Source organism: Candoia aspera, chromosome 1 (genome assembly GCF_035149785.1).
Source record: "Candoia aspera isolate rCanAsp1 chromosome 1, rCanAsp1.hap2, whole genome shotgun sequence".
Classification (NCBI taxonomy): Eukaryota; Metazoa; Chordata; class Lepidosauria; order Squamata; family Boidae; genus Candoia; species Candoia aspera.
Window position 1 is genome coordinate 283,348,129 of NC_086153.1, and position 22,922 is coordinate 283,371,050.

At 38.5% G+C, this 22,922-nt stretch overlaps 1 protein-coding gene across 1 annotated transcript in view; it reads right to left on the bottom strand.

Moving 5' to 3' along the window:
- The window catches only part of RYR3 (ryanodine receptor 3), a 346,984-nt gene that overhangs the window by 34,363 nt on the left and 289,699 nt on the right, over positions 1-22,922 (bottom strand). Inside the window, exons 79-90 of the mRNA XM_063289977.1 lie at positions 16,000-16,065; positions 15,210-15,309; positions 12,044-12,123; positions 10,354-10,430; positions 9,578-9,651; positions 8,789-8,869; positions 8,195-8,283; positions 6,313-6,441; positions 5,281-5,385; positions 3,699-3,780; positions 2,081-3,405; positions 170-228 (exon numbers count right to left, since the gene is read on the bottom strand). Of these exons, the coding sequence (XP_063146047.1) occupies positions 170-228; positions 2,081-3,405; positions 3,699-3,780; positions 5,281-5,385; positions 6,313-6,441; positions 8,195-8,283; positions 8,789-8,869; positions 9,578-9,651; positions 10,354-10,430; positions 12,044-12,123; positions 15,210-15,309; positions 16,000-16,065 (2,267 nt within the window). The remainder of the gene's footprint in view (positions 1-169; positions 229-2,080; positions 3,406-3,698; positions 3,781-5,280; positions 5,386-6,312; positions 6,442-8,194; positions 8,284-8,788; positions 8,870-9,577; positions 9,652-10,353; positions 10,431-12,043; positions 12,124-15,209; positions 15,310-15,999; positions 16,066-22,922) is intronic.

Here is a 22,922-nt window from a genome sequence, read left to right on the forward strand (position 1 = left end):
ACTATCATTCCTGGACTTGAAGCATGAGGAATAAGAGGACTGCAGTATTCTAACATGGTTAGAATACTACAGATTCAAAATGTCTGTAAAGTATGTTTAAAGTTTCTTCAGGCACATACTCTGACATCAAAAATACCACATCAATAGTATTTAACTAAATATAGCTTACTCAGCCTTCTCAGATTCTGTTCTTGTTTCTGATTCATCATCCCTTGCAAGTTCAGGTATCTGAAAATTTTTGAAAATAATAGAACTTTAACTTTATGAAATTTCATTTCAAAATTACCAATTGATTATGAATGTTTCAATTAATTAAACAATTAATTAAACAATTAATTCAATTAAACAATTTTTAAATAATTAAAAATTAAAAGTGTGTAAAATATGAGGCTGAGAGCCAGTTTGGTGTAGTGGTTAAGGCACTGGGCTAGAAATCAGGAGACCATTGAGTTCCAGTCCCACCTTGGGCACGAAGCCAGCTGGGTGACCTTGCACCAGTCACTCTCAGCCCTAGGAAGGAGGCAATGGCAAACCACTTCTGAAAAACCTTGCCAAGAAAACTGCAGGGACCTATACAGGCAGTCTCCAAAGATCAGACACAAATGAACAGATTAATATACATAAAGATATACATACAGTTGACATAGTGTATACATATACGTATACAGCTACAAACATTTTCAGTCAAACATTCATCAATATGATTTTGAATCTATCAAAATCATACTGATGAATGTTTGACTGAAAATGTATACGTTGGTGTGTACAAAGTAAATTGGGAAAGGACTTCCTACAGCTTTAGCCAGTAGATTTACCTCTGTCTGATTTGTATATATTCCCCTTCACTGTCATGCCCTAACACCTGTTTTTTCACAATAGTGTAATTTTCCACTGCTTCCTTAGTGGGTGGCTCCAGGCACTGAGGTGGGGGTGGAGAGGTCATCCAGGTGGTAACTCCCTTGTAGAACACAGTAGGTTTTGGTATTCTCCCCTTATTTTTTAACATTTACATGAAGCCACTGGCTGAGGGCATCTGTCAGTCTGGGGTGCAGTATCATCCGTAGGCTGATTATTCTCAGTTGTACACTGCCACCCCAATTTAGACAGGAGATCCTGCCAATGCCCTGTCCAAATGGCCAAAAATGACAATGTCAAACTTTGGGGGTCTGTACCAGGAATGGGAGCAATTTGGTTCCTTCTCAGGCTTCTTTTGTAGCAACCAGGACCAGAAATGATTGATCTAAAGAACACGTATCTTGGACCTCTGATTAGTAAGGTTTATTAGAAATTAGTTGAAAGTTCCACCACAAGATTTCCAGTGAGTACTTTAAGTTCAGATAAGAAAACTATATACAGACAAAGCAGTAAAATTCTGGTTCTTTTCCTTTTGCTTTTTCTGATATACACCGGAGGACACTTGTCTCTTTTTGAAGGCAGGGACAGTTTGTATCTGTAAATTGTTTTGGAAATGACTACTGGACCTCTTATCAGTGTGAGAACCAATGGTGTCCTGCTCTCAATCCCACCCCGTAAGCAAAATGTGCTACTGAAAAGGTGCCCATTTTGCTTCTGAGTTTAAGTGATGTGATCTTGGGGTGTTGTATGGCCACATAAATGCCATGGGTTGGCCATCCAAGAGGTGTATAAAACCAAAGCCATTAGGTGACTACAACATTAACAGATAAAGCAATCTTTCCAGAGGTAGAATATGGCAGCAGCAGTAATGGCAACACTATGGAGAACAGATTGAACACTTTGGAGTGGCAAATTGTGTGGAATGACCAATGATAGTAATACACCAAGGAGCTATCTAAAGCGGGGTGGTGGTGGTGGAAATAGCACCATTATTTGTATTATCATATAGAAACACAAATTTTACTGAATGGATTTTAAAGGTCTTTAAAACACATCTCAGCTTAGCCCAACCCTTCCATAGTCTTTCAAAGCATCATAATGTATCAAAACATACATGTCACAAATACGGTAATAAAGTTCCTAGAATTCTCATGTTTAATCCATCAATTAGATTGAAAACTAAATTCATATAGATCTTACACAGCACATGCATTGTTTTACCTACCTGAATTTTCTTCTTCTTATGAACTGCACTTTCCAAAGAAGGAGGTGTTTCTGATCCAATAATATCAGCAATATCCCCAAGGCCAACATCATGACCATGTTTTGGTCCACTTTCTTTTTTTGTATAAATATCAAAAATATCTGATAAGATGTCACTTTCTCCTTTTTCTTTTTTTACAAATTGCACAATTTCAGCCGTAATGCCATGTTCCAAAATTTCCACTTTTTCTGCTTCAAGCACATCATCATGAATTCCAAACTGTGTGGGATCAGGCATGTCTCCTAGAATTTTTGTAACTCGTATATTTTTGGCCCCTTCAACTAGACCACCGCCAAACACAGTACTCCAAAGAATCTGAAAAATACTCCATACTATAGTGAGAAACATTTGGAAGAATCCTATAAATAGCATCCAAAGAAAAGAAAAGGACACTTTCACCAGTTCCTTAAAAGTCATTTTTCTCACTTTTCTGTACTGTTTCCTTAAATTTTTCAGTCTAATTATCTTGAAAATTCTGGCAGCATTTTTCTTCACTGTATCACATGCCATAGCAAATGCTGAAGCTGATTCAAAGGATCGTTCTTCTTTCTCATCTTCTCCAACCTCCCTCAGGTAGCAAGCTTCACTCTCTTCCTCCTCCTCAATTCTGTCAATTGTATCAGTCTCAGAGATCTGGGATGCCAACTGCATTTCAAAAATGGTGTCCTCGCAGAAATTTACAAAAAGCTCCATTTTCTCTTGCTCTCCACCTTCATTTACAACATCAAAAATAAACTGCCTTTTTGATTCTTTCACTTGGGGCTTTTCCCACTGTGTCCTACTGGATTCGCTGATCTCAAAATAAACTCGCTCTATCTTCTTGGCACTACCCATGATCTCAATGCGTCCCAAATAAGGTTCAAAATAATTAAGGACACTTTCTGCTGGATGTAATAAAGTTTGAAGACGTGAATCATTTGGCATGTGTTCTGAGAGATTTGTTAAGAGCACTGCAACATTAAACCCAATATCTTTGGCTGGTTCATGAAATCTTTCAACAAAATCAACATAGTTAAACATATCATTTTCATCAGTTTCTGCACAGGACAGCAGGAAGTCAATTTCTGATTGCGTATATTGCTTCTGACCTTCCATGGCTTTTTGAAACTCTTTCTTTGAGATTACACCTTTTCCTTCAGGATCATACTCTTTGAAGGCTTCTGAGCTCGTTAAATCTTTCAACTTGAGAAACATGTCAAAGAACTTCAAAATTATTTCTACATTGCTAGATGATTCAACAAGCGTGTCTACCATCTGTTTTCCAATTGTGCCATTTACAATATTACCTAAATCAGAAATGTAAACATTATTTAATTATCATGCATATATAAAGTTTGTTCTATAATCATCTTTAGAAATAATTATAATTGTTTCCAGTCTTATCATGTTGCTTTAAATTAGCTTTTATGCAACCATTGTTCAACTTTATTAGGGGTTTAAATTTATTCCAATTTCTTTTTGAAACTACAGTGCAGAATTACTGTGGTAGATATAATACAACTTAAGGAGAAGTCTTTTCAAATTAATTTTATTGTGACCTGTAGCAATGGAAGGAATAACACTTTTAAAAAGATTTCACCTTCAAGTAGTGACAACAGCATCACCACCATATCCTTTAGAAGATCCAGTAACTCCTTTAGCAATTCAATTTGGCTGGAATCCTAGGATACAAATGGAGTTAACAATTATTTTTAAAATAATTAACATTATCTCAATCCACCATCATTATGTTTTAGATTATTGGAACCAATGGGCTATGCGTGTCTGGCAGAATACTTAAGTGCAGAAAATAAGTTCAAGATGCTATTCAGGTAATCATAGAACATTGAAAGCTACCTTATCTATGCCACTGAGGATAAATATCAATCTACCAACTCTTCAGAGGATCAAGCAGCAGTCTTTCATAGTACCTGTTGCCCTTTAACTAAAGAACCTAGGGACTGAATCTGAGATCAACTGCAAAGAAGGAACTTTGGAACCAAAAGAGAAGGTAGAAATTTTATAAATACTGTAAATACTGAGATAGATCACTGAGCTATTACGCCAACTAAAAGGATATCTGGAATAACACTAGACAGTAACACTGAAAGATTACAGTGACTGAGTTATATCAGGAGATCTCATGAACAAGATTCCATTCCCAAGATCAAGGCATATGGGAAGATAATCTTTGCTGGTTTGTTCCTTCCTATAATGTCTGTATGTCTGTGAAATGTCTGCCACAGGAGATTAGACAATTCTCCAGAATGGTATAGGATCTGTTACAGAAGGGTGGAAGGAGAAATAGGAATAAGAAAAGCTGCCTTTTAGTAAGAGGGAATTCTGCTGCAAATCTCTGGAAAGAAATGGATCCATACCATTTTTTAAAACTTATGACTTCTCAAGAAACATCAAAGGACATTCCCTAAGACAAATAGCACATGCTCTTGATGTTGGAATAAATACATAGGGTAATGTGATGGTCACTGGCAGGTAATTTCTATTACACATATTGTAAAGAAATCTACTATCTTCTGTCAGAAGTTTTTGTTTTTGCTTTTTTTTTTTTACACAAAGTGCAGTTCAGCTATGGGATTCACTACCATCAGTGTTTTAAAAGAATGGATATAGATGAAGAATCGGGTTATCAATGGCTGCTAATCTTGTTAACTATATACTGTCTCTTGAATCACAGACAGCATACCTTAAATACCAGTTGTTAGGGAGCAACTGTGCTAGAGAGTGATGTGTCTTCTATCCACATTTCTGAGCTTTCTTACTGCATCTGGCTCGCCAGCTTGTGACACATAGTGCTGAATTAGAAGAGCCTTTGATCTGATCTAGCAGGATTCTTATGTTCTTAAGTTTTTAATGTGCTCTTTGTTGTGCTTCATTCCTCTGTTCAGTTAAATCAGAAATCCTGACTAATTAACTGAGATCAAACTTGAGCTTCCCCATTTCAGATGCCACCAGCATCTCTGGCTTAATTGAAATCAGGACTGCAGCACTAAATACAATATGTGTGTGTGTGGTGTTGGGGGAGAGTAGGGCGAAAAATAAGTGGGCATGTGACTGTGATGCTTATTTTCAGCTTCACAAACCTTAGTTTATGAAATATGAAATCAGTGTATATACTTGATCAATTGATTTACATTTTCAGCAAAGATTTGAATAAAATTTACCTGTGAAAGTTTCATTTGCATATTAGCAAAAACATGAAGAAAGCCAACAACTGCATCCCACAGTCTACTATGAGCCAAACTCTGCTGATTTCCAATGCAAGGTCCCTAAAATTAAGGAATAATGCTTTAATTTCTCTTTTTAAGCATCTATCCCAATAAGTAATGTGATAAACATTAAGTGTATGTACAGTCAGAAGAGATGAAGCTTATATAGGCCCATTATTATAAATAAAAAAGAAATATTATTAAATTCTCTATTATTTAATTATTGATTGATTGTATACAAGCAAACCTTAAAGGACTCTGAGAATTTAGCAAGAATGAGCAATATAAAGCTTCAAAATGCACACAGTAATAATACAGTATAATCTAAAACATGAGATGATATAATAATAATAATAATAATAAATAACTGTAACAAAACCATCACCAAAATAAAAAATAATTTGATAAAATCTATTTATTAACCATCAAAGAGCTTCTGGAAATCTGTTATTGACAGGTCATGCCTAGCTTCTAAGGGATGCTGTTCCATAAAACTAGATCATAGCAGAAAATCCATGAGCAAAGATATGATATGAGCAAAGATAAATGGGAAAAACAGAACATTGAACAAAATGAAATTGGATACAAGTATTAGAAGGTGAGAAGGCATTTTGAGATAACCTAATACTATGAATAAGGATTTGCTTGAACTGAAAGTTTCATTAGAACTGAACCAAAGAATTAATTCTTTTTATATCTCTGACCAATACCTTAGGTAAGAAGGAAATATATTTTTCAAGAGATGCAAAATCTCGGTTTTCTTTTCTTCTTTCCCCCCAGCAACTGTATAAAAAGATCTGTAAGAATTACACACTCTGCAGATATTATCTTCATCCTTTATTTTTTTAAAAAATGGTTTCACAAATGGTGGTAATCATGAAATTCCACTGAAGTAATCTGGGCCTATTACCTTTGGTACCCATTCCTCTCTCACAAATGTATATTCACATCCACAAATCATACAACAAAGAGAAAAGGTTTACCTACTTGTATATATTCAGTAAGTGAATTAAAAATCTGTTTGGTCACAGCCAAAGCTTTAGAGAAGTTATGTTGTCCAGATTCATCAATTATATCTTTTCCAGAGTAGTACCAATAAAAGTCACTGATAGATTCCTAAGAATAAATAATATGTGTTTTTTTTCTTTTATATGTTAATGAAGTACTAATCAAACAGTATCCTATAAGGAAATTGTAGAGAATAGGTGGCATCTTTATATTTAACAATTTTTCTATTTATTATGATAAAACCTGTATCAATTTCAATAAATTCTGAATCCAAACATTAGCCAATAGATAACGACTCACTTTTAAAGACTCCAAAAGAGCATGAAGTACAATATTTTATTAATTCATTCATCTTAGACTACCTTAAAACATGTCCTATCCTGCCTTTCTATTAAGATTAGCTTTCAGTGATGTTAAACAACATAGCAACTTGTGTTACACCACAATATGCATTTAAAACAGCTTGAAACAAAACGTTCCTACCCCAAAATATATAAACCCCACTACAAACAGTAAGACATAATGAGCAGATCCCTATTGTTTGTTATAAATTCTTGGTAGAAAAGAACAAGTCCCACCTTAGGCATGAAAGCCAGCTGGGTGGCCTTGGGCCAGTCACTCTCTCTCAGCCCAACTCACCTCACAGGGTTGTTGTTGTGGGGAAAATAGGAGGAAGGAGTACTAGGTATGTTTGCTGCCTTGAGTAATTTATAAAAATAATAAATTACTCAAAAATAATCAATCAATCAATCAATCAATTTTCATCTGGCAGTGAAAAGGTCATGAGGTCAACATCAAGCAAAACCAGCTGGAAAGGAAACTCCAAAACCAGAATACCAACCTAAAAAGGGCTTAATTTCTGAAGGGTAATCTGATCAACTAATTAAAAGAACTACTAACCCACAAACTAACTTTTTAAATGTGAGATTAAAAAAAACTATAATAATGGTTCACCTATGATACCATGAAACTTATTAAATGCCTGCTTTAGCTTTCCCCAGCCTGAGTGCACTAGATAAACTGACTTTAATTCCCAGAATTTGTAACGACGACAAAACTGGCTGGGAAATTCTGGAAGTTCAAGTCTTTGTGTGCCTGGATTAGGAAAGGCTGCCTTACTTAAATATCCTCTCTCTTGAGTCACTATTTTATATCTGACACTTCTGGATGGTTAGGTTTATTTGCACATTCCTAAAAATGGGATGGAATCAGCTGAGAAGTTCCTTAAAAGTCCCAATCAACTTGTCCCAACAAATCCCTTCTTTTTAGTTTTGCAAGCTTCTTTGGGCTGTCTGCAAGTGCCTCTATGGAGTGGGCCTACATGACTAAACATCAGTGCCCTTACTGCTGTGTATAAAACCAGGGGAAGTTTAGCGAATCAAGCAGCAGCCTACTTGTTTTCTCAGGAAAATGGCATTAATTTTTATTCCCTCACAGCCTCTGCAAGCATAAAAGAAAAGTGATATATTTTAAACCAGTATTTCCTCAGCCTTGAGATGGAAAACTTGGTGAGATTCAAATAATCCAGCTTCATAGGTACAGGTAGGAAAAGAAAAACCTGAGTGTGATTCAAATCAAACATTTAAATCCTGATATGTTTTGCCTCAATTTAAGGTTAGGAAGAGTCATCAATGTAGTTGTGGTTTTTTTTTTCAAGATTAGACTTTACAGTTTCTATTCAGGTTGGTTGCTAAGGTGCTTCTCTTTCAATTAATACAATACAATTGAAAAAGAGGACACAATTATCATGGAACCTGTAAGAAGAAAGAAGAATAGAAACTCCAAGTGTGATGAAAGCCAAAAGCCTGTAATAGCAGAAGGACTTTTCAAAATAGGGTGATAATTGTATTTTTTGGTTTACCTGAAGTCGCAAAAGATAATCTACTGTGCTAATAATAATATTCACTGTTGTAGTATTGCCCATTTGAGTGCGCAGGTAATTCTGAAAATCTGAAAGATAAAATAGTTTGTGCTATATAAATGAAAAATTCAATATAGTGTTACTTATTTTCATTTTTTTTTCATATAAAAAATGAAAAAGAAGTGTGTTATTTTGAAGGGAACATTACTTTCCTAACTACCTCTGATGGATACCACAGCAGTTGTGTCTAATAACTTGAAAGAATTGCAATCTTTTCAAAGCAACAGTTATATGAAAGAGTAATTGCATATCATATTACATAGCAAAACTTCTCACTTAATAGATTTGAATTTAATAAAATGGCAATTTGATTTGTATCTTGAAAGAACTCATACATATGAAAAATTATTTCTGAGAACTCTGAGTCCACCTCATCTGAGAAACTGATTAACTGTTGAAGAATTGAAAATCAATTTAAGTATGAAAGATATTGAACTCATTCCCCCAAATTTAAGTATGAAAGATATTGAACTTACTTCCCCAAAGATTTAAATCAAACAGTAAATTGCTGAAAATGTATTGTACGTCACTTACCATTGTTATGACCTTCACAGAGCAGTTGTAAAAATCTAAACAGATCTTTAGTAAACTCATCATTCTGTAGTACTTTCTCACCTTGAAAATATACAGTACAATGAATTATGCAATAATCAGTTGTTTCTAAACATGCAGAACAGATAGTCTTTCAACAGCATCCTTCAAACTAAGTGATTCTAATAAAAAGCAAATACTGTAAGCTAATTTACAGTAATTTGTTCTTAAAAAAAAGAGAAAGAAATACATTGGAAAAATGATAAAAGCAAACTATAAAACAGAAAAAGCAAAGCTAAAATATTTAGCACTCCAAAGCATTCATGATCAAAACTACAGGACTAAAAATCTAATAGGAAATGGTTAGTCATTATCAAACCATGCCTTAGATATGAAAGACGCTTCTTTAATTAAGCATCAAATTGTTTCTTCAAGCCCAATACACAATTATCTGCAGACCATGAAAGTTAACCTAAAGATATCTATAAAGATGCAATTAAAGAAGATTTCTTTCTGTATTTGCCACACACAATAGCATCAAAAGCTGTAAACCCAAACGTACCACGCTCACGTATGATGACTGTGGATCAAAGAAAAATAATAAGAATACAAAATAAGCAAGTTATAATTACATTATATCTTTTATTAAATGTTTTCTTGGAAACTAAATGAAACAGAATAGTTTAACAGAACATCATTTTAAGGAGATTAAATAAAGAGACCTTAAATGAGCTGAAAAAGAAAAAAAATGTAAATCTATCTGAATGATACTATTTCATTAACTGTACATACGTGTTCCTTCTTCAGTAACCATTCCAAGGCCTTCTGCTTTATTTTGTCTCTCGAAGGCATTCAAATCAAGAACACTTTTATACACACATATAAAAAAAAGACAATGGAGAAAAGATTGCTGAATCCAATAGTAAGACCCCAAACTGATGGCATACAGATATAATAAACAAATCATTCAAACAGTAGAAAGTGAATTATAAAGGTTGAAAATGATACATTTGAAAGATGAAAATTTAGTTTCACTGAAATCAGTATTAAATATTTCTCTGTCAATATTCCCTCCTAAACCCAAGCCAGTTTTTCAATATTCCTTCTGTTGATATCACTGCAGTATATCAATTGAGATGAAAGTTAACCTAATCCATCAAGTATTTTCTCCTTATTAATCAATAGTAAGGGCAGCAAGAAGCTGGTGTTCCCACAGAAACTGACTTACTCCTTAAATGTGGTTGTTGTTATTATTATTAACAACAAGAGCAACAACCTGTTTGGAACTTTGGCATGAAAACATTGTAAAGGTTCTTGGAAGGGAAAACACTGCATGCCCTAGTGCCAGATCCATCCATTGCATCTCAGTTCACATTGCCACATTTCCCCAGAGTTTGGAAAAAGATGAAGTATATATCCCACTGAAGATGTAAAAGACCAGGTTAGGGACAGATCTTCGTGGAGAAAATCTATCTATACAGTATGGTTAAGCATTGACAATACTTGATGGCACATAATCAATCAATATATCCCATTCACACATGCAACTGAGCACAGAAAGTCTTTACCTGCAAGATTGCATTAAGCCAGAGATAGACTGAAAAAAACCAGCATCCTTTTTCTCTTTCAAATAATCCAACATTTTCTGAAACAGAGGTTGAAAAAAAAAAGTTGTATTAAAACTAGCCTGAGTTTTTTAATGATAAAATTGACAAGAACATATTTTTCCTAGATGCCAATAATAAGCTATTATCTTAACACGTTATTGGCACCTCTGGACTTGGCTTGGGAACTGGTATAATGTAAACTTAGATATTGTTTGTGTGAGGGCCCCCTTGGCTAGATCCCCTCGCTGCTGAGTGCTAAGAGGGGGCAAGTGGAAATGGGCATGGAATTGGGGTAGTTGGGTCCTATGGGATAAGGGAAGGGGTGGGTGGGGGAGGCTGAGATAGGGTGAGGGAAGGGCCATCAGTATTGTGACAGGCAGAGGGGGATATGGCAGGAACCTGAGGGAGGCAACTCACAGGCTAGTGGCTTGGATAGCTGTGATAATTTCCACCTGCCAGCCCTCAGTGTTCACCCCTGAGGATAGGTGATCATATCCGTTTTTTAAACATATAATCTTTATTAAGTATTTTCACAGAAGTAAAAGATAAACATGAAATAATATAGAGTAAGATTAGAAAAAAGAAAAAGAAAAAATACAAAAGTGTGAAAAGAAATACAAACAGAACAAAAGAACAAATGATATATAAAGAAGCAACTTCCAATCTTCTTTACAGCAGTTACAAACAAACTTAGTCTCTCTCCTCCCTCATTAAAATTACATCATAATTCCCTTCTTCCCATATTCAACCCTTTTTAATCAGCCAATCCATAGATCTCCAGTTCATCCCCCCCCCCATTTTCAGTAAAAAGTCCATAAGAGATTTCCAGTCTTTAATAAAAGTACTTTTAGGATAGGAGATCAGGTCCTTGATGTCTCTGACTGCTATTAATTACCAGCTTGGTGTATATAAATCCATCCTCATCCATGATTTGATCATTCAGGAGTCAGCCAACTTGGCTTGCATAGCCAAGACCTGCTGGGCCCAGAGTGGGGGCCCCATGTTGGAAATGTGCTCATCCAGGTTTTGAGATTCCACCAGCTCCGAGCCCAGGGTAGGGAGGTGGGGGGAATGGCAGTTGTCATCTGAGAGTCCTTAATGGCTTTCAGAGGCTCTGCACTGTAAATAACTAGAAGTGAAACCTTATCAGAGAAGTTGGGCATCAAGGAGCACTAGGTTTGTTGCTGCTGCATCATCTTCCCAGCTGTGCAGCATTATCCCTGCCTGAGCTGCTGGATTACATGGACACATTAGGAATTGAATCCCACGACTCATGGGTTTCTTGGGGATTTTAACCTGCCTCCCACTCGTACTGAGTCTGGGGATGTTCAGGAGTTCACGGCCTCCAAATTATTGAAGGCCCAAGTCATGCTGGAGATCGCACATTAAATCTGGGTTTTATCTTGAGGTAGTTGCAATGTTATCTGAAAGTGAAGGACATTACTCAGTGGGCTCAGGTGCAATACAGAGAGTAATAATAGCCTGAGACAGCCATTATTTGCTCAGAAGTTTTGCATGTAAAAACATATGTGTGTACAAATAAATAAAGGTATATTGTGTAAAGTTGCATGCAAACTGGTACTTTCACCCTTAACATTCTTAAAAGCATATGCATCCCAGGAAATGACTGCATAACTATGAATATGGTTACCTGTTGAACAACGGAGTTACCTCCATTTAGAACAGCAATGCCGAGTTTCAAGGTTTCAACTACCATGGGTCCCATTTCACCTGTCAATCAGGAATACAGTAATTAAACTGTAGTCAAAAATTGATGTTTCTGAAAGGTTCTAAGCATTTCTCCAAGTTTAAAATCAATGCTGTGTATGAAGTTAGTATTTAACAAAAATGCTAATGGCATCTTTTAGACTATATATTTAAAAATATTTATCGCTTCTTTTGGTCCCAGGAAAAAGTAAAACTAAAGCTAAAACCAATGTCAGAATAAGATTTCTGAAAATAAAATACACTTTATATTTTCATATAATGGTCAAGATATAGACAGATTCTTTCCTGTAACTCTGGTTCTTCAGGAAGTTAGCTGTGCAATCATACTTATAGGTTTTTACATACATGCAGAGTCTTTTAGAGAATATTCTAAAGCTAGGCTAGGTTGAAAGGAAGTTCTGTTTCTCTGCTTTATGCACATAACATCAAGGGATATGGTTCCCATTTTCTGTGTACATTTCTGACTGGTACAGTGTAACATAAAGAAAGCAAGATCAAAAGCAGTTTCATCTGCTAAATATCTAATAGATAGGATTGTAATCACAAGCTCACTTTGTGCTGTGCATTTTGTAGGAAGCCTTGACATTTATATAGGGACTGTGTTGGGCAGGGAAACCAGGAAGGTTTGATGGGGGTTCCTGGGTAGGCTGTTACAAGAGAAGGGGTACCAGCAATCTGCCTCAAGTCCTCTCTTCTAACTCAGTGGCTATAGACCTGGGTCCAGGTGGTGGCTGGGCAAGTTTGTTTGTTTGTTTATTTATTTATTGTTCAAATTTCTATCACTGCCCATCTCCCGCAAAATGTGGGGCTCTGGGCAGTTTACAATAAAACTGACAATTTAAAAACCATCAAATGCATAAATTACAACGCAAACAACCGACATAATAAAAATAAAATAAATATAAAATCCAAGTGGTGCAGATTCATCTGTTGGTTTGGGGTGAAGTATCATCAGTATGTTGATTATATACAACTGATTTGAGGCACATTATCTCTCTCTCTCCTCCTCCCACACCATGGCCAAAACAGGGCAGCTACAGCCATTAGTACTGGAGATGTTTGCCCTAAGCAGTATAGATAAGGTACTGTATATAAACAGAGAGTAACTCCACCCCCCACACTCACAGTGATGATGTTACCTAGCTGGGTAATGAAATGTCTGTGAAGTCCATGGTGCTCTCTGAGCTTGGTTGTTTGCTTGCAGATGTTTCATTACCCAACTAGGTAACATTATCGGTATGTATGGTTTTATCCTTGGTAGTTCCTTGATTAGGGTACCGTTTTCTTACCAAGGAGAAAACCCCCCACCAAATCTGGCAAGGCAAGCTACTGTATATAAACAGGGAGCAAAAACCATACTTACTTGCACTGATGATGTTACTTAGTTGGGTAATGAAATGTCTGCAAGCAAACAACCAAGCTCAGAGAGCACCAAGGACTCCACAGTTCAACCCTGAGCTACATATATTGTCTTCTCTCTCTCTCTCTCTCTCTCTCTCTCTCTATATATATATATATATATATATAGATAGATAGATAGATAGATAGATAGATAGATAGATAGATAGATCAGGATAGGATTACCAGGATGCTGTATAGGATCACCATGACTGCTGTTTCAGTCCTACTGTAATTAGGAGGAAATGAATACTGAGTTGTTGTTTTTGTTTTGTTTTGGAGGTTTTTTTGTTAGGTGTGGTGAAAGCTAAAGCTAAAGATGAGGGCAATTTTGAATGATGGAAGTAAGTTAGTTGAGGTTAAACAATACTAACAGAGATACAAAAGTGAATCATCCTGATATGGTGGAAGCCAAAAGTAAGAGAACCAGGTCTCCCTAAGGGTAATGTTATGTTGGCACCAGGGGACTATATGATCATAACAGGATGATTGATAGAGTTGGGGCAAAGCGGATATGTAAAGGTTTAGGCACAATAAGGTTCTCCAAATCTGATGCTTCTAGTACTTTCTCCCAATGAACAACTCATTGATGGTTCATTCTACTTCATACCTAATGAATAAAAATATAGCAGAGTTTACTAAAGTCCATGAGATGATATAGTCACCAGTTTTCAGACATTCTTTAGGAAAAATAAAACTACCTTCTTCACTGTAACCTTATGAAAACAACTCAAGGAAAGCCACTAAATAAACAACAACAATGGAGAAAACAAAAACTGCAAAGGATGAAAATATTAAGTAGACCAAGGAGATAAAAACAAAATAATTACAGGTTTTCTTAAATGAATTGGGAAGATGGGAGTAGAATCCAGATTTGGGACCACAAAGAGACTACCAAAACACATGTTTTGAGCTTCATTTTATATATATAGGAAGATCCTGTAGGACTTCCAGATCCAGATGGACAGGCACGTACTGGCCAATTAACCAGACATTGTGGTAGTAGTCAAGGATGAGAAAACAGCGGTGGTGATAGATGTAGCGGTACCAAGTGACAGCAACATCAGGAAGAAGGAGTGTGAGAAGCTGGAGAAGTAGCAGGACCTGAAGGAGGAACTAGACAGGATGTGGAAAGTGAAGGCCAAAGTGTTCCCAGTGGTGGTAGGAGCAGTTGGGGCTGTGACTCCCAAGCTGGGAGAGTGGCTCCAACTGTCATGAGTAAGGATGGCGAGCAGGGGGCTCCCATCCAGACTGTCAAGCGCATGCGTAGCACTGATGAATTGTTCAGCCATTCAAAGAGACACAGATCGGGACCGCCTTAACCCTTGGGGGTTATATGTCTGGGTTTTTCCCACGCTTCTTCAGTTTGTTAGGATTCCTGTTAAGTACTAGCAATAAATATTAGAGACCAGTTCATTGTCTCAGTGTGTTTCCTGGTTGTTAGGACATCAACAGATCCCAGGAACAACATCAGAGCTCTCTGTCCAGAAGAGTGCAGTGCTAGGAACAGCTAAGATACTGTGCAGAACCCTAAACTCCCAGGCCTCTGGTAGAGAACCCAAGGTTGAGGAAGACACATACCACCCATAGGGGTGAGAAGGGAATTTTTAATATATTAATTCTGTTTAATGAGTGACTGACTTTCTTTTCTCTCAAGATAGAATGAAATCCTTCCATTTTTAGGGCATTACCTTTGCTGGCACTGATCATCTGTAATACCATTTCAGCAGCTCCACGTTCATGGAGTCGGGATTGCTGATAAAGGGTTTTCTGCTTTTCCATTTCTTTTTCCTGAGTGTCAGAATACAGATACGGGTTAACATATTGTGGTATCTGCCAACAGTATAAAAAACCATAAGACTTTTAAAAACAATAGACTTTTAAAAACAATAAATTTTTAAAGAGAATCTATCACAAATCTATTAAATCTGGGTGACCTTGGGCCAGTCACTCTCTCAGCCCAACTCACCTCACAGGGTTGTTGTGGGGAAAATAGGAGGAGGAGGGAGTATGAGGTACGTTCGCTACCTTGAGTTATTTGTAAAAATAATAAAGGCAGGATAAAAAAAATCGTATTTTAAAAGACTAAATCAGCCATTATAATTACTCTAACGCAGCCACATTTGTTAAGGGCTTATTTTTAAAATAATTTCCATAACCGATTTGTATAAAAGGTTACACCCACAACTGAAACAGTAATAGGCATGGAATAAATGCTTCAAAAGGAACAATTTAAATTTTAAAAGAACAGTAAGCAGTTTGTCTTTTTATATGGAACAAAAGGCAGATCGAAATTAAGGTGAAAGGAAGAAAGAAAAAAATGTAAGTAGAAAGAAATACAAGCATGACTGGCAATACCTGAAAATGTAATCATGACTGTGTAACTAATAAAATTTGAATACACCGTGCACCGTATTTCAAATGACTGCATCATTTCTAGGAGCCACAGTATACAAATTATGTTTCATATTTTAATCTAACCTCAAATGTCTTCTCCTTTTCTTCTTCCTCTTCCTCTTCATCACCATCTTGTTCACTCTGACAGCTCTTTTCTCATTAGAAAGAAACAGGCTCAGATAATGAATAAGCAGAAAGCAAGTCAAACACATTTTTAAACTACTCTTTGTAAGCAGAGAATCGATCGTTCCATCAAATGGTTTTTATTTTTTTACATACAAAACGATTTTGTTATAAAGTGGCTGTCGTGACAGTTTTGGCCAGTCGCAAAACGTTCATTTGCTAGGAATGAAACTGATGTGGCTCCCTGCCATCCTTCCCCCCACCCCCACCCCATGTCCCTTCAGCTTCCCCTGCAGATCCTGACTACCTTTTCCTCTGCCTCTCTCTGCTTTTTTTCCTTAGTGGGTTATAGAAAGTAAGGAAGATGATCTTGATGGAGATATGCAGACCCTGTTGCCAAAGGCAACAAGAATGTCCAGAATGTCCAGATAATGTTTGAAATTGGCTCAGACAGACATCTTTCTAATTCCCTGAACTATTAGAAGGAGGAGGAAGTACAACAAAATCAGACTTGCCCGATGCTAGAGGCCGGTGTTTCATGATGCAATATGCTTAGTCCTCATTTGATTCCATTATTAAGAATTAAAATAAAAACAAATCTAACCCCCACCCTCCCACCTTCAGCAGTGAACCAAGTAGGGCCCCAGAAAAGGTGATGCAGGCAGGCTGGTGCCATTTTGGAATGCCATACCTAAGCAAAGGGAATGTCTTTACAGATTAAAAAGCCAAATTTCAACCATCTCACAGTCTAAATTCCTGTTTCCATTAGCTTCTCCTCTTATTATTCTCTGATTACTACAATGATGATAACCATTTGGACAATTAATTCCATTCAGGCATGTTCATCAATCTCTCACACAATAATGCAACTAAGTCTAAGGAGTATTTTCAAACTAATTTCTTCTGAATAGGCTTTCTCAGAACCAAAGTCTTTTAAAAAAAACCCTCTAGGAATGAAGGGTAATTGCAAGCCTAAGATCAAAATTTCTCTTTTGTAGTTCTTCATTTGATTGCAATATCATTATAAGGTTGCCAATAAACATGTAATGCAAAGGTGGTCTCAGTCTACATCTAAGCCTTCCCTTTAAGAAAATGAGCAGTATTTATTAACGTTTTCCTTTCTTTTTTAGTTTTCCTTTGATACAAGCCTTCACTATTTTCTTCCAAGCTTGTTCCCCATGATAATAGTTGCTTACTTTCTGTACAGAAATAAAGGATTTCTAATTTCCTAAATGAATGTACAACTGTAGGCACCTAAAGAATTAGCACGATAGAAATGAAACTTTTTTTTTCAGAAGTAGGTGAAAAGTTTATTTGATTTAGAAAAAGCATCTGACAGGAAGGATAGTCTTGAGTTATGGAATGTTTTGCATAAATAAGAAGGTTGGATGTGAAATGTGGTAAGAGTAGTATATCAACAAAGCAATGCATTGGTGAGAGTATTAAGATGGTTCATCACTGAGCAGGGAATAAGACAAGAAAATTTGGTGTCCCTTTGATTATGTAATCTATTTAAGAATATATAGATGAGCAATCATTGTGGTGATCTTAGAGGTATCAATATTCAAAAGCACCAAAAAAAAAAGCAACAAGAAGTATGGATTTGGAAATTAATGTCTCAAAGACCAAGTAAGTTGTGTTTGGAAAGGAAAATGATGCCAAAATAGAGTAAGTAGATAAATGTATAGACTTTAGTGGAATGTCTACTAAATATGGGGAAATGATGGATAAAGTTACAATGTGCAAATTCTAGAAGAAAGGTAGCATGTTGCCTCTTGCATGATTTGAATGTTGAAAGAAGCAGATAGAGCTGTATACAAAAGTGAATGACCAGAGTGAAAGGAGTACTTAGAGGTGGTTTGGTAATATTATTTTTACTTACATTTCATTCATGTATGACTTTTTTTTCCTATCTTTTGGCATTTCTTCCATGCCATGTTTTCATATGTTTTCATATACTGAAATACATACATGTTTACATCTGGCCATGATTTTGCCCAGGGTTCAGTGTTTTTTTGAGTAAACAGAGAAGAAAGGGTTGGATAAGAATATCTATGTGTGCCAAAGAAGTAAGAAGGGAAATTAAGATCCTATAATACACTGTGGAAATCTCTACATTTAGGGGTGACCTTGATCTAAATTGACAAGATCAAGAGCCAGATTAATTATCATCAGGGCAGCTGTTGAAGAACCTTTAATGAAGAAATGTCTTAGTCAAATTTTAGTCAAATATGTCAAGTTTTAGTCAAACTCCATTTTTTTTAGCAGAAACTATTAATGGATTACCTCTGAGTAGATAAAAGTCTTTGGAAATGAAAGTATTGAATATGACTATTTAAAATTCTACATCATTCTTTCACCATACAAATGTATTATATATAATGTTGGCTGATCTAGAAAAAGCTAAGCAATGGTCAGATGTGGTTAGTATTTGGATGGAAGATCACCAGGAAATCCCAGACAGAAAAGAAAAGATCTCCCTGAACAAGGCAGTGATAGACAACTTTTATATTACTGCCATGAAAGCTAGAGATATGTTCATGAAAACACTATGAAATCCAGCTCAACTCAAAGGTAACTTTATCTTTTACTACTAGGAATACTTCTAAACTGTGCAGTTCTTCCTTTAAAATTTGCTGTCGTATAGTTTTAGTTCTTTCTTTAGCTTTGTTCTTTATGTGGCTTTTTTATGTTTGATGGTTTGCTGATATAGTTATTTATTAGTAACAATAAAATGGCTGTAACAAATAGAAAATGCTGTATATTATTTTAATATAATTAGACACTTTGAAAATCTAAATATGTGTCCTGCAAGCACTTAGAAGCTGCCTATGCAAGGCCCCATATTGGGTTTCAGCTTTCCACAGTTCTAAGATCAAGCAGTTGTCATGTTCACCGTTTCAATGTTCCTGGTACATCGTAACGTTTCGCATGTCATTTCCCTGATACGTGTGTGATCTCGGGAGGGAGGAGGATTCCACTTCGGGGAGTTGTTATCTGTTGGCTGCTGGTTTGGAATGTGTTTGGGTTATCTCATGTGTTCAAGGTTGCTTTCCCAGGATCAGTGGAAAACGGCTACCAGCACCTGGGAGGGGGGTGGTTGCTGCAGCTGGGCAAGGGGAGGGATTACGCTTCGAGCCGAGGATTTTTAGTTTGTATTTGGCGCGCTTTTATTCATTCTCAGCTTTCTCTGTATTTGCATACTATTCTTTTAATAAATCAGATATCATTAAGTACCTGCTTGTGAGTCTGAGTATATCAGGATAGGCAATCATTACATAAAGCTGAGAATCCTAAAATTTTACCGTTAACATCCTTCCAGAGTAATCTGTGAGGAAATAAAGTTAGCGATGACTGAGCCTACTCCTTACTCGGGGGAAAGTGAATACTCGAGTGCGGGGGAGCCGGACTCCACGGTAAAGAGAAGGGACAAGGTCCCTACTCCGGAGTCGGAGGACCTACCGGAGACTTCGAGTTCCAGTCCAGCGGAAGGGAAAACTGTGAAATCTAAAGTGGTTAAGAAAGCAGAAGAATCGCCGGCTGATCAGGTGATGTGGGATGAGGAACAGGGAACCCTACCAGGGACGTCTAAGACATCTTGGAAGCAGAGGTACCCACTGTCCCCGAACGTAGCCAGGACTGATAAGAGAGGGTCGGAGGACTCCGAGACCCCTGAGAGGTTATAAGGGTGAGAAGCCAGGATACATTCCCTGGAAGAAATGATGATGAAAATATCATTGGCGTTGTGGGACCAGGACAGAGAGGGAAGGGAGCATCGCTCCAGACAGTTGTCCCCATCTCTCCCCCCCCCCCTCGGGTGTGAGGAAGAATGATCGGAGGAGGCATTGGGCGGGATCACCATCCCGCAGTCCCAGACGTTCGTCCCCATCGCCCCCGTTCAGAAGACAGAGGAAGGAGGAAAGATAAGGATGGGAAGAGAAATCCCAAAGTCTGGGTTTCAAATTCCCCCCCCCCCCCCGAGAGGGAAGATCCCCGGTGTCCAAAAGAAGGGCTGGGCAGAAGGAGAGGAAGAGGAGCCCGCAGGGCGCAAGATACAGGGATTTCACTGTCAAGTTTGATGGGGATCCTACTAAGCTGTCATTTTTCCTGACCAATGCTAAAAGCTATATGGAGGAGTTTGGGAGGCTGTTTCCTTCTGAAAGGGCTAAGATAAATGCTGTGGCCACCAAACTGAAGGGGAGGGTGGCTGATTGGTTTGTCCAATTAACTGAGGTGGATGCCCTGGAATTAGACAACTTCGAAGAATTCCTGTGGGCACTCAAGTTGCATTTTGCTGACCGGTTAGCTAAAGAGAAAGCCAAGGTGATTCTGAGGGAACTGATCCAAGGATCAAGGTCTGTTGCAGATTATGCCCTAGAATTCCAAGCCTTAGCTGCAAAGGTGGATGATTGGTCGCCAACGACTTTAATAGAAATGTTTAAGGATGGTCTGAGACCCAAGTTGCTGAGATGGTCGTTGGGAAGAGCAGATCCTACTACCCTATACGACTGGATCCAGCTAGCTGAGAACGTTGAGCAAGCCCACGCTAAGTTTGCACAAAGCAAGAAGGGTCCCAAGCAAATGGCTATGATGAGAGTGGCCAAGTCCCCGGGCACCATGGGCAGAATGGGGTGCACGGCCTGGCAGGAGGAGAAGGAGAGCCGTTTTGCAAAGGGGCAATGCCTCTGATGTGGGAAGGAAGGACACCAAGCAGCGGCGTGCCCAAAAGGAAAGACCGAGGAGCATCCGGGAAAGTCGTCAGGGAAATCTCCCTCCTTGCCCAGGAAGATGAAGGCAGCGTTGGCTGAGACCGAGGCTGAGGACATCCCTTTCTTTGGGGACGAGGGGGAGCCCGAGCTGTTCCAGCCGGCGGGAAATGCCAGCCACTTGCTTTAAAGGGCGCCGCTGGGCAGGTGGTAGAGGAGGGGCGCGACCACGTTTCGGTGAGTGGCAACTACCCCACACTGACAGTGAAGGTGAAGTTGGGCTCCCGCACAAAAATGGTGGAAGTGTGGGCGTTGATCGATTCAGGGTGCTCACGTTGCTTAATGCACCCTGATGTGGTGGCTGCTTTGGAGCTACTCAAGTTTCTGTTAAAACGGCCCATGATTTTTACCCAACTGGACGGGACTATGGCGGGGGGAAAGCCAGTCACCCATTCCACAGGCATGGTGGCGTTGCAAATGGGTAGCCACCGGGAGGGGCTGCCTTTCATAGTGGCGCCAGTGGGGGGTCCTTTGGTCATTTTGGGGATCCCTTGGTTGGTCCAACAAAACCCATATATAAATTGGGTGCACAGGACTTTGACTTTTGGGGATGGTTTTTATCAAGCTCCTGAAGAAGACGACGCCTCAGAGGCTGCAGTGGGGAGGGCAGCAGCCGCAACTCCGCGTTTTGCAGCCATCCCACTAGAAGGGTTGCCGGAGCAATACCAGGGCTTTGCAGATGTGTTTGGCAAGAAGGAGGCGGACCAACTCCCACCGCATCGGAAAACTGACTGTGCCATAGAGTTGATCCCAAATGCCCAACTGCCCAAGCCTAAAATCTATGCCATGACCCAAAAAGAACTGGCAGCGCTGAGGGAGTTTGTGGATAAAAATTTGGCAAGGGGTTTTATCGAACCAGCTAATTCACCAGTGGGTGCACCTGTTTTATTCCGAGCGAAGAAGGATGGGACATTGAGACTTTGCACAGATTACCGCGGATTGAATGCAGTTTTGATATTAAACAAATACCCTTTGCCAATAATAAAAGACATGTTAGCACATCTGGCCAAGGGGAAAATCTTCTCTAAGCTGGATCTGAGGGAGGCGTATTTCCGTATCCACATACAGGAAGGGGATGAGTGGAAAACTGCTTTCAATTGTCCTCTGGGCTCTTTCCAGTACAAAGTTTTGCCGTTTGGATTGGCAGGGGCACCTGGGGTGTTTATGCAATTGATCAATGAAGTGTTGCATGAGCATTTGTTCAAAGGGGTACTGGTTTATTTGGATGATGTTTTAATTTACACTGAAACGATGGAAGAACATGAGCGTTTGGTGAAACAGGTGCTCAGCAAACTGAGGAAGGCTGAGCTTTATGCTAAACTATCTAAATGTGAATTTCATAAGACTCAACTTGATTATTTGGGGTACAGAATTTCTGACAAGGGTATTGAAATGGACCCTGCAAAGATCCAAGCCATTTTAGAGTGGGAGCGCCCGCGCACTCGCCAGCAGCTCCAAAGTTTCCTTGGATTTTCCAACTATTATCGCCAATTCATCCAGGGGTTCACAGAAATTGCATTGCCTCTCACTGACTTATTGTGAACAAAGGGTCTGGGGGACACACGCAAGGTAAAGAACCTGGGAGCATTGCTCAATTGGACACCTGAATGCCAGGTGGCTTTCGACAAGCTAAAAAGCCTGTTCATGGCTGAGCCTACCCTGCAACACCCTGATCCCACTAAACCTTTTGTGGTTCAAGTGGATGCCTCTGATTTCTCCATTGGAGTGCTTTTGTTGCAGGCAGATGCTGCTGGCTGCCTCAGACCCTGTGCGTATCTCTCCCGCATATTTTCTGAGACAGAAAGATGATGGCATGTTTGGGAAAAGGAGGCTTTTGCAATCAAAGCAGCTTTGGAGGCATGGCACCACCTTTTAGAGGGGGCCAACTGTCCTTTTGAAGTTTGGACAGACCATAAGAACTTAGAAGCGCTCAGCACACCCCATAAGCTCAGCCCTAAACAAATCCGTTGGGCTCAATTTTTCAGCCGTTTTAATTTTAAGTTGAAGTTCATTCCGGGTAAGAAGAACTTCCTGGCTGATGCGCTTTCCCGCCTGCCCCAGGATTCGACCTCCGTACCTGATGTGGTAGGCACATTGTGGACAGAACCTCAGTTGGGT